Source organism: Pungitius pungitius, chromosome 9 (assembly GCF_949316345.1).
Source record: "Pungitius pungitius chromosome 9, fPunPun2.1, whole genome shotgun sequence".
NCBI lineage: Eukaryota > Metazoa > Chordata > Actinopteri > Perciformes > Gasterosteidae > Pungitius > Pungitius pungitius.
Genome location: NC_084908.1, coordinates 5562420 through 5577747, shown reverse-complemented (window position 1 = coordinate 5577747; position 15328 = coordinate 5562420). Strand labels below are relative to the sequence as shown.

Here is a 15328-nt window from a genome sequence, read left to right as displayed (position 1 = left end):
CCCCCTGACTGACTCTCACTCCCATGATCATTCACTTTGTCACTTTCACTTGTCACTTTTATCTTTATTTCTTCTTACTTACTAACTCATTGCTTTAGCGTACTAACCCATAGCATATACTTTATTTTATTTTAATCTTATTGCTGCACTACGTTGTTATTATTGTACTGTTTTCCGTCATGCACCAACCACCAAGTCAAATTCCATGTATGACTAACACATGATGGCAATAAACGTTTCCTGATTCCTGATTCATAGCAATAAGCTATGTGGACTCAGCAGCAGGTGGACATCTACTCTCCAGAGCTACCGACCGATGGCTCACCCTCCCTCTCCCTGGTCGGCAAATACTCGCTTCCTGTGGGATTTGGGATTATTGTGTCATGGACGTTACATTCTGTCTCGTTGAATTATTCAAGGCTTGTGCAAATGCGTGACCTTGCCATTCAGTCCGAGAGACACGGACGTTGTTTGCTCGCGGTGCAACTTCTCCTCAATCAGTCATTCCCCTCTGTCTGTCTCTCTGTCTCTGCCTCTTTTAAGTCCTCCAATATCTGTCCACGTTTCCATCTCATAATTGTTTCCAGAGTGTTTGTTTGGGAATTTGTTGAGTTCTCTATCACACGCAACCAAGATCTCAGCCAAGGCATTCCCTTCCTACACACACACACACACCAAACAAAAGTACCACATCAAATCCTTCTATTCCACCCTTGTGATGTCTCCACAGTGGGACACAGTGTGTGTGGGGGCGTGTTTGTACTGCATGTCTGTTTGCAGAAGGCATGTATATGAATCCTAATACAGCATGTATATAATTAGACAGGATTTACTCTGACAGCACACACAGACACACGGTCCAATCGCTGATGTTTGTATTTGCGTCGTCATGGCGATGCCACTTGCCCTTGCTGTCTCGGCAACGGCGGTGAGAAAGGTGAGCGCGCCACCTCCTTTTCCTCTTTGAGCACTGTGCGTTCCTCTTTGTTCTCCCTTTGCCCAACTTGATCTCGTCCTCTTCCCTCACACCTCATTCTGCAAATCTCACAATCGTTGACCCTCAAAAAAATATAAATATATGTGTATATATATATATATACATCTTCAATGAGGCAATAGGTCAATGCAGTAGGTCAATAGGTCGCATCACACGGTATAAGCAGGAACTCAATTTCCCATCATCCATTTCCTCGCTGAGCCAAACCCGTCCTCACGCTGTGACGGGATAAAAAGCTCCGGAGCGAGAGATGAGATGTGACGGGCGAGAGAAATAGAGACGGGGGAGACACGTGGATCGGGCAGGAGATAAGAAGGGGGCAGGGGTCACGGGGTCACGGGGTCGGGAGGTGGGAGGGCGGGAGATGTGATGTTGGAGGGAAGAAGGCGGGGGGAGAGGGGGGCGCGGGTTGAACGAAGGGCTGTAAGGTGCTTTCCCAATTCTGGTCTTTATTTATTGTTTGAAAAACATGTGGTCTGGATTTGATCTTTGAGGAGAAAGAAGGACGAGATCAGACACTAGTGTGATTCACACACACACACACATACACACACACACCATGAAGTCACGTCCCGCTTCTAGTGGGGGACAGACAAACCAGTGATGTGAAAGAAGAGGTCATGCTGTATGTGTTTGTGTAAAAAGATGTCTCCTCCAGGTAAAGGTTTCCAATGAAACACCCAATCAGCCGGCTCCTTTAACAAGGCCGTCCCATGAAGCCCTCTCATAGGCCGAGACGCAGCCTTTTTGGAAACCTAATTGGTTAATAGGGCTTTCCCCAGATCTTTCACTCCCCCCCCCCCCACCCGGGCTCGTCATCTGGTTTCAATTGGGACGCCAAGACGCACACTCCCTCGCTCTCATATCCCATAATTGTGCATCACTTGTTATGGGAGGAACCCGATGTTCTTAATGCGTTGTTTGAATACAACATACAATAACTTTAGCTTTCAGCTGTCAGTAAAACCCCACCTCTCTCACAATCACAGTCACAGACGGGCCTGAGAGCTTCTAATCATGTTCACTGACAACCCGGGAATCACCCAATGCTCGGTGTCGGGTGGGTGCGTCACAGTGAGCTTCTAAATGATTGACAGCTGCTGTCGTTTCGCTGAGGATGCTGTTCTCAGTGTACTTTTTCATCCCCTCTTTGTCATATTCTGTCTTTTCATTGCATCCTATAATCCAAATCGATCTGAGATTAGACTGACATCCGGTTACAGCTGGGAAATTGCTTTTTCTGCCCTTCTGTTCTACAATGTTTTACAAGATTAAATATGTAAATACAAAAAGCAGAACAATAAATACAGACTGTTGTGTCGCAACCTCCAGTTTGGGAAACCACTGCTAAAGTCTACGGTTGTGATTTTTTAGAATCAGAGCTTTTCAGAAGTGACTGTCAGAAATATTCACTGGTAAAAGCAAGATTAACACGTCCGAAGGTTTTATGAGGAAGGCCAATTTGTTCATAAATGCTCCAAAAATTGGGGTTCTTAACTAAATTGGCATTCAAATTATCGTTGTTCAGCGTTAATTATTTTTATCCAGACAGTACCAACTCAAAGCTAAAAATAAACAACCTCTTATTCTCTGGTTGATATTCCAAAATCGCATCGAGCGCAACCCCGAGGATGAGTCACAACTAATAGCTTCACTCTAAGGCCCTTTATGGGAGCAATAACCAGAGGAATGAAACCTTGGAAATACTTTTTTTAAGGATAGTTGTATACCATTGGCACATGGAAAAGCAATTTCCAGGGATCAGGAAACATCGATCTGCATACCTTAAATTGCTCGTTATAAATCTTATTAAACAACTCGTCACCGGCATTGGAAGAATCTCCCATTTGAAAAAAAAGCACCAGTCGGCAGCTTGCACCGTGTGTGTGTGTGTGTGTGTGTGTGTGCACGTATCCGTGGTGAATCCCAGCCTCGGAGCTGTGAATATTCATAGCCGGGCTCTAAGTGCTTATGAATGTGTTGAAAGAGATTTTCAATGGCCACGTTATGAATTACGACCCAGCAAAGCGGCTCATTCAGAAGCATCTGTTGCCTGACGATGTTGCTGCCAAATGTGTGTGTGTGTCTATATATTGTGTTCATTGTGGCAAAGCACGGGAGTGTTCTTTGTAAGTAGATTGTGTGCCAGAAAGGGGCCCCGGAACCCTTGCAGGAGACCCTTATCTGTACTGTGTGTGTGTGTGTGTGTGTGTGTGTGTGTGTGTGTGTGTGTGTGTGTGAGTATGAGACTCTCTGCATTGCAGTAGTTTGAACCAAATGTCAATTTTTGATTCTTCATTCCCATGAACTGTTTGTGTGTGTGTGTGTTTTTGAGTGTGTGGGTGTGTGTGTGTGTGTGGGTGTGTGTTATCTTCAAAAGAAGAGGAAATGAAAGGTGAATGTCAGTCTTTGATGTAAAGCTTTCCACTGCTAAACTTCAGCTTCAATCAACATCTTCAACACCCCCCCCCCTTCCACACACACACACACACACACACACACACACACAGAAACACTCCACAATGAGAAGAATATATTTTTAAAAGAATGGAGACTGAAGAGACAAAAGAAAACTGACTACGATCGATGGTGGTGGGTCACCTGTGTGTCCCTCTGCCCTATCTGTCCCTCCCTCATGTCTGTCCCTCTGTTCCCCTCAAACGTCTGTCCTTCCCCCCCCGTCTGTCCGTCTCACCCCTCTGGCCCTCTCCTCCATATGTCCCTCCCACCCGTTTTTTCCTCTCCCCCCCCCGCCCATCTTTCCCTCCCCCATCTGTCCCTGCCACCCCTCTGTCCTACTGTCCTTCTCACCCCTCCGTCCCTCTCCCCCCTCTGGCCCGACTCCCCCGTCGGTTCCTCTGTCCCTCACCCCAGTATGTCCCTTATACCGCTCTGGCGCTCTCGCCTGTCTCTCCCTCTGTCCCCCTCACCCGTCTGTCTCTCTCACCTGTCTGTCTCTGCGGCACTGTGTGTGATGTCTTTACGTCTGGTTGTGGGGCGTTTTGTGTTACTTTTGTGCGGGTGTGATCCTATGACCACACGTGAATTTGGCAACAGACCACCAGCCTACCATCTGCTAGCTGCAGAGCAATCACACACACACACACATACACGCACACACACACACACACACATACACACACGCATTGCGCTGTGTGCGTCGTTGCACCACGCTCACTTGTTGGATTAATTGTGTAATTCTTTTCAGTTCGTTTTCTGACTTTGGGGCTCGACAGCCTTTTAGAAAAAGTGTGGGGAGACCAAGACTGACAACACCCCCCACCCACCAACACACACACACACACACACACACACACACACACGCACTTAATCTCACCCTCCGAAAACAGAAGTCATGAAGTTATGATTATTGCCTCCCGATGTGTGTTCTCTCAGCAGAGGTGTCTTAAGCCCCCCCCCCCCCTCAATAAACCCTGGTGGAGGAAGCGACCGAAGGGACTGGAGAAAAAGGGGGATTTTGTTGACTTTTCTCTCTTTCTGAGGAGTCATATTCTTCCCGTTGTTCCTGTCTTTCATCCATCCATCTAACCTCCCCCCCCCCCCCCCTGTCCGCCTGAGAGGCGCCCTCGGGGGATTGGATGGAAAAATTGAATTCGGGGGCGGGACTATGGCACAATGGCGGGCTGAGCCGGCTTTACAAACCCCTGAACGGCGAGTGGACGGCCCGCGAAGCCGCTAGCCTCCGGGCTGGTTAGCATGCTAACACACACACACGCGCAGAGACAGAGAGCGAGGAGCTCTTTCTTTTATATCAAACGACGATGGTAATAATAATAATAATAATAACTCTGTCAAAGTGGCCCATAGCCCCTGGCTTGGGTATAAACACAAACCTTTGTGGGCGGAGTCGGCGAGCAGAGCAACACAGGCCGAAGCGGGTCTCTTGTTTGCAGGACGTGTCTTGGGGCCTTCTCCCATTCTGAACTCGATACTTCCTCCCTCATGAAGTCGACAAAGAGGGAGGGCGATGGACCGCACCGGCAGCATCCTTCCATCCTCGGCGGCCCCGGCGAGAGAGGCGCACACATGAAGTATGATTACAACTACACACGAAAACACACACACACGCGCATGCCTGCACTCGCACACTCTGACACCGAGGGGAGACGGGGTCAGACGGGACTGATTGTCTCTTCCAGTCACTCCAGAGAGAGTATTGATTTTTCCCACACTCCTCTTTCCACACACCTCCCTCTCTCTCTCTCCCTCTCTCTCTCTCGCCTCCTTCTCCTCCTCTTCCTCAAACTCTTACTGTTTAACTCTCCCTCTCCGTCTGTGCTCCTTTTCTCTCAAACTTTCTCCTCCCCCCCCCCCTCACACTCCTTCCCCCTTTCTCTCACTCCATCCGTCCCCCCTCTCGATGTCTTTTCCTTGTGCTTCTTTTTCGCAGCCATTCAACGGGTTTCTCTCTCTGTGACTGGGACACAACAATGTGATGCGGATACGTCACCGAGACGGCAATCACCTGAAACCAGACAGCGCCCTTCTGTAAAGGCCCATCTGTAACTCCCCCGGGAGCCTCCCCCTGCGCGGTCACATCAAGCCGAGGCCTTCATTTCACGCCGTTTTCACGCCCCTGTGACTTGGCTTTTGTTATAACAAATCCCCAAAATCCTCGAGTATGCAAGGCGCGATGAACAGATACATCTCCAGCGATGTACGAGGGAGTGAGTCAGCGTTTTATTGCACAACTCGTCCTTCCTCCGATGGAAAAACAACGACGGAAAGGAGAGAATAATCCTCCGTGATGGTTTGTTCTCTCCTCTCTTTTACCTCTGAAAAGAACATCCATTCATCGACTTCATCGTCCCCGGGGCTACCCAGTAGGGGGCGTGGTTTCAGACAGATGTTGGACCTGTTGTCACAACAGGGCTCCTCAACAAGCCAGCTCCGCACAACGCACAATTAGTTTCACACACGTGTTTGTCTGGTTCCTACGAGCTATTTTAAGATAGTGGCGGTTGAGCTGTTTTGGTTCCCGCCGGTGGAAAAAAAAAAAGCCGCAGTCGGAGGCGCTGCGCTTAAACACACAAATACTGAGGGAGAATTGTGTAAAAGGATTAGCGTGGCGGAGACTCCATTGTTGCGAGATGAGGGGAAATATGCCAGACTGTCACGTCTGGTTGGATACCTTCCTCTGTTGTTGCTAAACATTCAAATGAACTCATGTCTTTAACAATGACACAGGTACTAAGGCCTCCCCCTACAAAATGTAACCTCATTGCTTTGCTTAGTTAGTTAGGAAGATTTAGTCATTTTCTGCAAAACATTAAACCATCAATCAATCATCCTCCAGCGTTTTGTGCAATGTCTTATGATAACGTACCGCTTTTTAAAAAAAACGTTTTACCACAAAAGTCCAGAAACATGATCTAATATCCATTCCTCGTGTGGTATTTTCAAAATAAACTTTTGCTAAGATTGTGAAACACTAAGCCAGGTGTAAGGAGGGATTGTGAAATGTTTATAAGTTCAGGCAACGGAACCGCCTGTGAAAAATATTACAGATTCTTAGCCATGTTTAGGAAAGATCCAGACCTAGTTAGTCAGGTCCAGGAAAACCTTAAAAAATGCTTCGACAGGTTTGACCCATCAAACTCATGTTCACAGGTTGAAGTGCCCTTTAGAAAGAAGGTAGGGCCTCAAATGTGTTTAAGGGGAAAATGACTGTGTTATATTTAGCTTTAATTTAATCGTCTGTTGTTGTTATTGTTGTTAATACTCAAATAATGATGTATAAGTACCTGCTTTTATTTTAAAAATAAAATGGGTGAGCAGCGTCCCTAATGCCCTTTTGGACCATTTCTGTGTCTTCGTCCCACACACACGCCACAATAAACACAGAGCTTACAGGTGAAACCAGACACACCCTTCATACAATCCCATCCACCTCCTCAGCATTACTGGCCTCCCCGTATTAACAAAGGTAACCAGTCCCTTCCCACACCTCAGGTCCACTGCCCCACATCTCATGGAGGGATAACAGCAACACTAGCTGGGAGGAGCAGGTCATGGTTTTTAAATCATGCTGTTTGTGTGTTTTGGTGTGGCACTGTGTTCGTCCCTCCGCCTGTGAGTGTGTGTGTGTGTGGAGGGGGGGGTTACACTGCAGCTGTGTAACCAGCCCCTGTGTGGACAGTGCCAGTCTAAACACAAACATAATTGGTTTTTTAATGATGTGATAATCAGGCCACACACACACGCACGTACACGCACATGCACAGACACATACAGCATGCCGTGATGGAGACAAAGCCAGAGCGGATTTGATTAATGAGTTTAATTAATACATTGATGTATTAAACTGTTTGAAATTCTGTCTGTCTCAGCATGTGTGTGTGTGTGTCTGCTGGTCAACTTGTGTCCCTGCATAAATTCATATTTACAAGTGTGTGTGTGTGTCCAGTAGGATGAGCTCTGGGCGGCATGTGTCTCAGCAGCAGCTGTCCAGAGGCCAGGTGGCTGAACTGACCTCTCCTCAGACACACACACACACACACACACACACACACACACACACACATAACTTCCTCAGCTTTACTGCGTGGCCATAAACCGAAGATAACACAAACAGCTCCTAAACCAACAGGCTGGATTGATCACAGCCTTCGGACAGAAGCAGCACTGCAGCCCTCCTCCTGATTCAAGATTTAAGAATAAAGGAGCATTATGTTGTCTTCACTACGGTGTAGCAACCGCAGCTATTCAACTAGCTAAACTCTTTCTGCAAATGACGAGTTGAGTCGTAGTAAGCTTCTCAAGCTGTTTACTGTGGCTCTTTATATCATGTCACAGACAGAAGAGTGAAAACTGTAACAAACACAAGATACAAAATTGTTTAGTCCTACGTAAACATATGTGAATAAAACGTTTTTTAATTACAGTCGTCAAATCTCCTTTTACTGTAAATATGCATCTTAACATTAACCTTATAATTAAAACAATGAAGTTATCAACTTACGACATTGCCTCTGCAGCATTTACGATGTGGATTGCAATGGATGACGAAAGCATGTTGATGGATTCCACCATTTTCCTCTAACCACTAACAGGAAACTAACGCCTGGAACTCCTAAGGCAGGAAACCATTTCAAAATAAAAGCTTGTACAAAATAAAAGCCTAATGCCTAAAAGGCAACACACTCCCCGCCTGGCCTCAGTGAGGTCACTAGTACTACTAAACTAGGAAATGAGTTTCAGTACATCAGTCCTTAACTAAAAGTAAGATCACCTCGGAGACTGGCCTGAGGAAAGTCTTTGAAGATCCCTGAACTGTGGTCCTTAGTTCCACTTTCCTCACTCTCCCATCTTTTCCAGGAAAGGTCTTTGTGATTATAGCCGTTGGCCAGTGGTTACGGGCTACTTGAGTGTCTTTAAGAAGGACAATGTCTCCCTCCTGAAGGTTTCGGTAAGACTTGTGCCATTTCTTCCTGCAAAGCAAGGTGGGCAAGTACTCACGACTCCAACGATTCCAGAACCTGTTGGCCAGCGCTTGAACTTGTCTCCATTGCTTGGTGAGGAGGTCTTTGTCTGTGAAATCCCCGGGTGGGGAAGGGACTCCCCCTTTCTGAGTTAGGAGCATTGATGGCGACAAGATCAATGGATCCTCGGGATCGTTTGAAACTGGGATTAGTGGCCTCGCGTTTAGGATTGCTGTGACTTCTGCCATTAGTGTACACAGGACATCGTGGGTTAAGCGAGTGTGCTGTTCAAGAAGCATTGAATCAAGAATTCTTCGGGCCAAACCGATCAGGCGTTCCCAAGAACCACCCATGTGCGAGGCGTGCGGGGGATTGAACTGCCAAGAACACCCTTCTTGGTTAAGATACTTCTGCACAGTTGTATCTGGTTGGTCTTTGCTCATTCCAAGTTCTTTACAGGCCCCTATGAAGTTTGTGCCGCAATCTGATCGCAGTTGTTTGGCTGGTCCTCTTATTGCAAAGAAACGTCTTAAAGCGTTGATGCAGCCTGATGTGTCCATCGAGTCAATGACCTCGATGTGGACAGCCCTGGAGCTCGTGCAGCAGAACATTATGGCCCACCGCTTGCTCTCAGCTTGCCCCCCTCTTGTCCGTCTGGTGCAGACGACCCAAGGTCCGAAGACGTCCAAACCCACGTATGTAAAGGGAGGACAGGTCGTAAGGCGTTCTGGAGGTAAGTCTGCCATGCGTTGTTGCTGGAATTTACCTCTAAGCTTACGACAGGTTACACATTTGTGTAGAATCGAATTGATGATCCTTTTCCCGCCCAAGAGCCAAAATCCCGCTGCCCTGACAGCACCTTCCGTCAGGTGACGACCTTGATGTTTGACCTCAGCGTGGTGGTATCTGGCGAGTAGCAAGGAAACGTGGTTGTCTTTGGGGAGGATAACCGGGTTCTTTTCTCCAATGTTCAGGTTAGCATTCTTCAGCCGGCCTCCAAGGCAGATAAGATTGTTCTGCAACATTGGGCTAAGCCGATGAAGGCTGCTGTTCAAGGGGACTGGCCTAGATGTCTCCAAAGCTTCAAATTCTTTTTTGAACGCTTCCTTCTGAACAGCTCTGATGATGACCTCCTTCGCTTGACATAGTTCGTCTGGGGTGCGAGACAGATCACACTTATGCCATCCCTTACATTTGTCACTCCAGTTGGATAGTTTTTGACACCTTGCGATATGTATTAGGAGTGCAACGGCTCGAACAAGGGTCTTGAAGCTGGAGAACCTTTGAAAGCGTTCTGAGCTGAGTCCTTTCTCTTCGAGCTTTGTGGCATAGCTCCTTACTTCTGGACGGATCTCTACATCCATATCTGGTTTGATGAGATCGAATGTCTTTACTGGTTTGTCGGGAGTTTTGTAGAGGAAGTTGGGCCCTGTGAACCACGTTGTTTCTGGCAGACGTGAAGCAGGAACTGACCGCGATGCATGGTCAGCAGGATTTTCCTCTGTGTGCACATAGTGCCATTGTTCGGGTTTCGTGGATTGGCGAATACGCTGAACTCTATTATGCACGTAGACATGGAAACGTTTGCTTTCGTTGTAGATATAGCCAAGAACAACCTTGCTGTCGCTGTAGAACTTGGTTGAATCCAGCTTAACATCCAGTTCATCCTGAATTAGCTCTGCCATTTCCACGGCCAAGACGGCTGCACATAGCTCGAGTCTTGGGATGGTTGGTTCAGACTGAGGTGCCAGTTTTGACTTTCCCATAACAAATCCAATCTGAATTTGTTTGTCTTCTTGTATGGCCTTCAAGTATGCCACAGCGCCAATGGCTTTAGTGGATGCATCAGAGAACACGCAGAGCTCAGTTCTCACCGCTTTAGCTAGAGAGACTGCTGTGTATGTCCTTGGTATGTGAAGGAGCTTGAGGTCTTGGAGTGAGTCTCTCCAGGCCTCCCACTTTCTCAATTTGTCTGCAGGTAGCGGTGCATCCCAACCAGAAAGTTCGACTGTGAGTTCCCTGAGAAGGGCTCTTCCTTGAATAGTGACCGGGGCCACGAACCCAAAAGGGTCAAAAACACTGTTTACCGTGGAGAGGACTCCACGGCGAGTAAATGGCTTCATATCAGTTGAAGCAGAGAAGGTGAACGTGTCCCTGGTTATCTCCCATAGAAGACCCAGGCTCCGTTGAGTGTGTGCAGCTTCCCCGCTGAGGTCGACATCCTTTGAGGCCCCTATACGGTCTTCTGGTGGGAAAGCTTGCAAGACTTCTTTACTGTTTGAGGCAAACTTGTGAAGGCGGAGGTTAGACTCGGCAAGTGAAGTCTGGGTTCGGCGCAGTAAGTCGATGGCTTCCGCATCCGTTGGCATAGAACAAAGGCCATCGTCGACGTAGAAGTGACGCATAACAAAGTTGACTGTGTCTTCCCCATGTTTTTGGGAACCCTCTCTGATAGCTCGTCTAAGCCCGTAAATAGCTATTGCGGGAGACGGGCTGTTGCCGAAGACATGAACCTTCATTCTGAAGTCTATGACGTCTTTGGTCACATCGTTGTCCCTGTACCAAAGAAATCTGAGGTAGTTCCTGTGATCTTCTCGTACCACAAAGCAGTGAAACATCTGCTGTATGTCCGCTAGGACAGCAACCTTTTCCTTCCGAAACCGCAACAGAACTCCAAGAAGTGAGTTGTTCAGGTCTGGGCCTGTGAGGAGCACATCATTGAGGGAAACCCCGGCATGTTTAGCACTTGAGTCGAAAACCACTCTGATTTGACCTGGCTTTTGTGGATGGAACACACCAAAGGTCGGCAGGTACCAACATTCTTCGTCTTCTGCCAGAGGTGGTGCGACTTCGGCGTGGTCGTTCTCCAATATTTTTCCCATGAAGGCCACAAACTGCTGTTGCATATCTGGCTTCCTACTCAGGCTTCGTTGAAGTGATCCAAAGCGCTGCACTGCCTGTTCCCGGTTGTTAGGTAAGTATTGTCTTGGTTGTCGGAATGGGAGTGGAGCTACCCAACTTTGTGACTCATTCCTGAAGACCTCTTCGTCCATAAGCTTCAAGAAAACCTTGTCTTCAAATGAGGGTGCCAACCTGTTGTCGTTTTCTGTGTGATTGAAAACAGTTTGTCCCAACACTTCTCCTGTAACCTTACTGGAGGTGTGTCTTGTCTCCCTGCTACAAGGAACCATTTCTTTGACTCGTAGAAAACTGGTGCAAGGTGGAAGGAGCGATGGGCAGCCATTGTCGAGCACAGCTGTCTTGAAGGTGCTAACTGTAGGCTTGTGTGCATTCCCCAAGCAGACTTCTCCTACTAGCACCCAGCCCAGATCTAGGCGTTGGGCAAATGGGGCATTGTGTGGACCATTGATTTGTTCCCGTACCTTGTGAACTCTAATGATATCTCTGCCGAGTAACAGGAGAATCTCTGCTGTGGGGTCAACTTCTGGAATGTGTTCTGCTACCTTGCGAAGGTGAGGGTGACATAGAGCTGCGTTTGGCGTTGGGATTTCTGACCGATTGTCAAGAATGTCGTTGCACTCGATGAGGGGTGGTAGAGGGATTGTGACCCTGCTGTCGAGTGACTCCACCACAAACTCTTCAGCCCTACGTCCGGATGTTTCTGTTGTGCCGGAACACGTCCTCAAAGAATAGGAATATGGTTCGCACTTGATGTCGAAGAGCTCGAAGAAAGTAGACCTTGCTAACGATCGGTTGCTTTGGTCGTCCAATATGGCGTAGGCCTTGATGGCTTTGTCTGGTTGACGTTTGTGGTATACTTTCACTAAGTAAATCTTGGAACATGACTTGCCGACTTGTCGTGCTCCACAAACTTCGGTGCAGCTTGCGCTGACGACGGCTTTAGTGTCACTGCTCTCTTCTCTCTCCCCGCCGTTGTGTGGTGAGGTTGAGGGAGCCCCGTCTTGAAGTGCAGGACCCGGATGCATAGCAGCGTCGTGGTAGGTACTATCACACTCTATACACTTGACTGTAGTTGGACAGTCTCTTGCCAAGTGCGTAGTTGAACTGCAGCATTTGAAGCAGATTCCCTTTGCCTTGAGAAAGCTTTTCCTTTCCTCTAGGTGTTTGGCTCTGAAGGCTTTGCATCGTCTGAGTGGGTGGGGTTTACCATGTATTGGACAGGTTTTGTTTGGATCGCCGGTTCCTTTTAGGTCGTTTGAGTGTGTTGAGGCTATATCCGTCTTGTGAACTGATATAGGGGTTTGGTTACTTCTAAAGGAGGGCCTTTCAGGCTTCGCAGCTAAGCCGCTAGTACCTTGAATGGCAAAGCTAGGGTCATTCCTTTTCCGTGCCTCGTGGTGTACAAAACTTGCAAAGAACTCGAATGGGGGAAATCGTCCATTATTTTCATCCTTGTGCTTTGAACCGGCGGATACCCATCTTTCTTGAAGACCATAAGGCAGTTTTGCAACTATGGGTTCGATCCCTCTTGCGGTGTCCAGGTAAGACAGGCCTGGGAGGTAGCCGTCCTCCTTGGCTCCCTGCACCTCCATTAACAGGTCGGCTAGTTCTCGTAGCTTTGTGTGTTCTTTCCCTGAAAGCCTTGGGAAATGATCGAGCCGGTTGAAAAGGGACCTTTCGATGACTTCGGGTGCTGCATAACATTCCTGGAGACGTTCCCAGGCCCTTCTGAGTGCTACGACAGGATTCGTCGCGTGCACTGAACGGAGACGTCTGACTTGGTCGCTGGATTCTCTACCGAGCCACTTAGTCATTAAGTCTAGCTCCTCCGTGGCTGTGAGGCCTAGCCCTTGAGTGGCGTTTATGTATGATGAATGCCAGGCTCGATAGTTTTCTGGGTTATCATCAAATTTATATAAACTTGAACTCACCAGGTCGCGACGAGCCAAGAACTGTGCTAGATGTTCCGCTCCGGGTGCACCATGGCTAGCTGTTGATATGTAGCGTGGAAAGGAAGGCTGAGGAGAGTTGTCTGAGGAAGTGGTACGCATGTTTATGTTTGTCTGATGGTCAGTCTCCTTTCGTGGGACTTGCCTTTCCACTTTAATAGCTGAAGGTGTTTGCACATTTTCCGAGCCATAGTTTGCTAATGCAGGGTTGGTAATATTTTTTGCATATGACGGTTCTTTAGGACTAACAGGCGGCTGCCATGTTGGAGAGAAAGGATTGGAAGAATATCCTTGAGGGGTTTCATCTGTCGGAAGCTGAGATACTTGGGAACTAGCATTCATGGCTGCTTGCCTTAGTGACCTGGTACGTGGATGGGTTTCACCTGAGTGTAGCTCGTATTGAGACTGGACATATTCACTTGTACGCTCCAGTTTGTCCTTCTCTGATGGGCCTGCTTCATCCAGTACAACAAAATTGTCCATTGCATCTTCCCACACGGCAGCTTCAGCTTCGGCCGCTGCGGCTTCGCGATAACTAGCAAGCGCTTCTAGCTCAGCATCCTTTCTTGCGTTCTCTAGCTGCAATTCGAACTCGATTGCTGCTTTCTCTTTGTAATATTCCGCTTCTTTTTCTGCCTTTTCTTTCTGTAGCTTAGCCTCCGTTGCAGCTCTTTCTAGCTTAGCTTTAGCTTCTTTGTTTGCAAATGTAGCGCGTGCTTTAGCTGCCTCCGCTTTAGCACGAGCACGTGTTACTGAGCCAGCTGATGAAGTTGAAGACCGTGAACTTCTTTTACTGGCCACTGACTCCCTGTCGCTTTGTTTGCTATCCATCTTACCACGATGTACAACGCCAGCTTTCTTTGTCTTTTCACTATGTTGTCTTCACTACGGTGTAGCAACCGCAGCTATTCAACTAGCTAAACTCTTTCTGCAAATGACGAGTTGAGTCGTAGTAAGCTTCTCAAGCTGTTTACTGTGGCTCTTTATATCATGTCACAGACAGAAGAGTGAAAACTGTAACAAACACAAGATACAAAATTGTTTAGTCCTACGTAAACATATGTGAATAAAACGTTTTTTAATTACAGTCGTCAAATCTCCTTTTACTGTAAATATGCATCTTAACATTAACCTTATAATTAAAACAATGAAGTTATCAACTTACGACATTGCCTCTGCAGCATTTACGATGTGGATTGCAATGGATGACGAAAGCATGTTGATGGATTCCACCATTTTCCTCTAACCACTAACAGGAAACTAACGCCTGGAACTCCTAAGGCAGGAAACCATTTCAAAATAAAAGCTTGTACAAAATAAAAGCCTAATGCCTAAAAGGCAACACAAGCATGAATGAGGTTTTAAACTGTGACGTCGTGATGACTGCATGCTTCCACTTGTTTGCGGTGTGCTTTCTTAGCGATTGTCAGTGGGAGTCTTTTGTTCATTTGTGACGTGGGGCATGTGGGACACAAGTCAAATGGTGGAATGGGCAAATCAATCAAAAGGCTCCGTTCATTCCTCATTCAACACAGTTTCACCGGTTTGAAATGAAACTGCTCACATTGGCCAGACAACCTGTTGTTACTGCGGGGCTGAGTGTCCATGCTGCAACCCAGTGAGAGAGGGAATCTGATGGGCGGTAACACAACCACTTTCATCCACATCTGCCGCCAAAACGAACACAAAATGTGATACGTGAACAAACCAATACTCAGGTCAGTATTTGTTGTATCGACACTCAATTATCTAATATATTGAAATCAAAATCACAAAATTTGGTCTGTTCACCCTCCATCTCCTCCCCTTTCTTTCCTCCATCACCCCACAGTCATAATGGCTGCCATGCCGCTGACTCCTCCCCTTTGTTTTATTTGAATCATCCTTCAAACAAGCCCTCAAAACCCGCCTCTTCAAACTCACTTTCAAATGCTAACCCCTCCATGACTCATTCTCCAGTTTTCCCTTACGTAGACTTACATTGTAAAGCGTTTTGGGTACCAAGAAAAGCGCAATAA

At 47.4% G+C, this 15328-nt stretch overlaps 1 protein-coding gene across 1 annotated transcript; it reads right to left on the bottom strand.

Annotated features, from left to right (window-relative positions):
• Positions 1-11899: 11899 nt before the first annotated feature.
• LOC134132704 (uncharacterized) lies at positions 11900-14644 on the bottom strand. The gene is made up of 3 exons (XM_062564349.1): positions 14476-14644; positions 11956-14324; positions 11900-11903 (listed from the first exon to the last, which is right to left on the bottom strand). Exons 2-3 carry the CDS (start codon positions 14139-14141, stop codon positions 11900-11902), a joined length of 2190 nt encoding a protein of 729 aa, XP_062420333.1. The 5' UTR covers positions 14142-14324; positions 14476-14644.
• Positions 14645-15328: the final 684 nt, after the last annotated feature.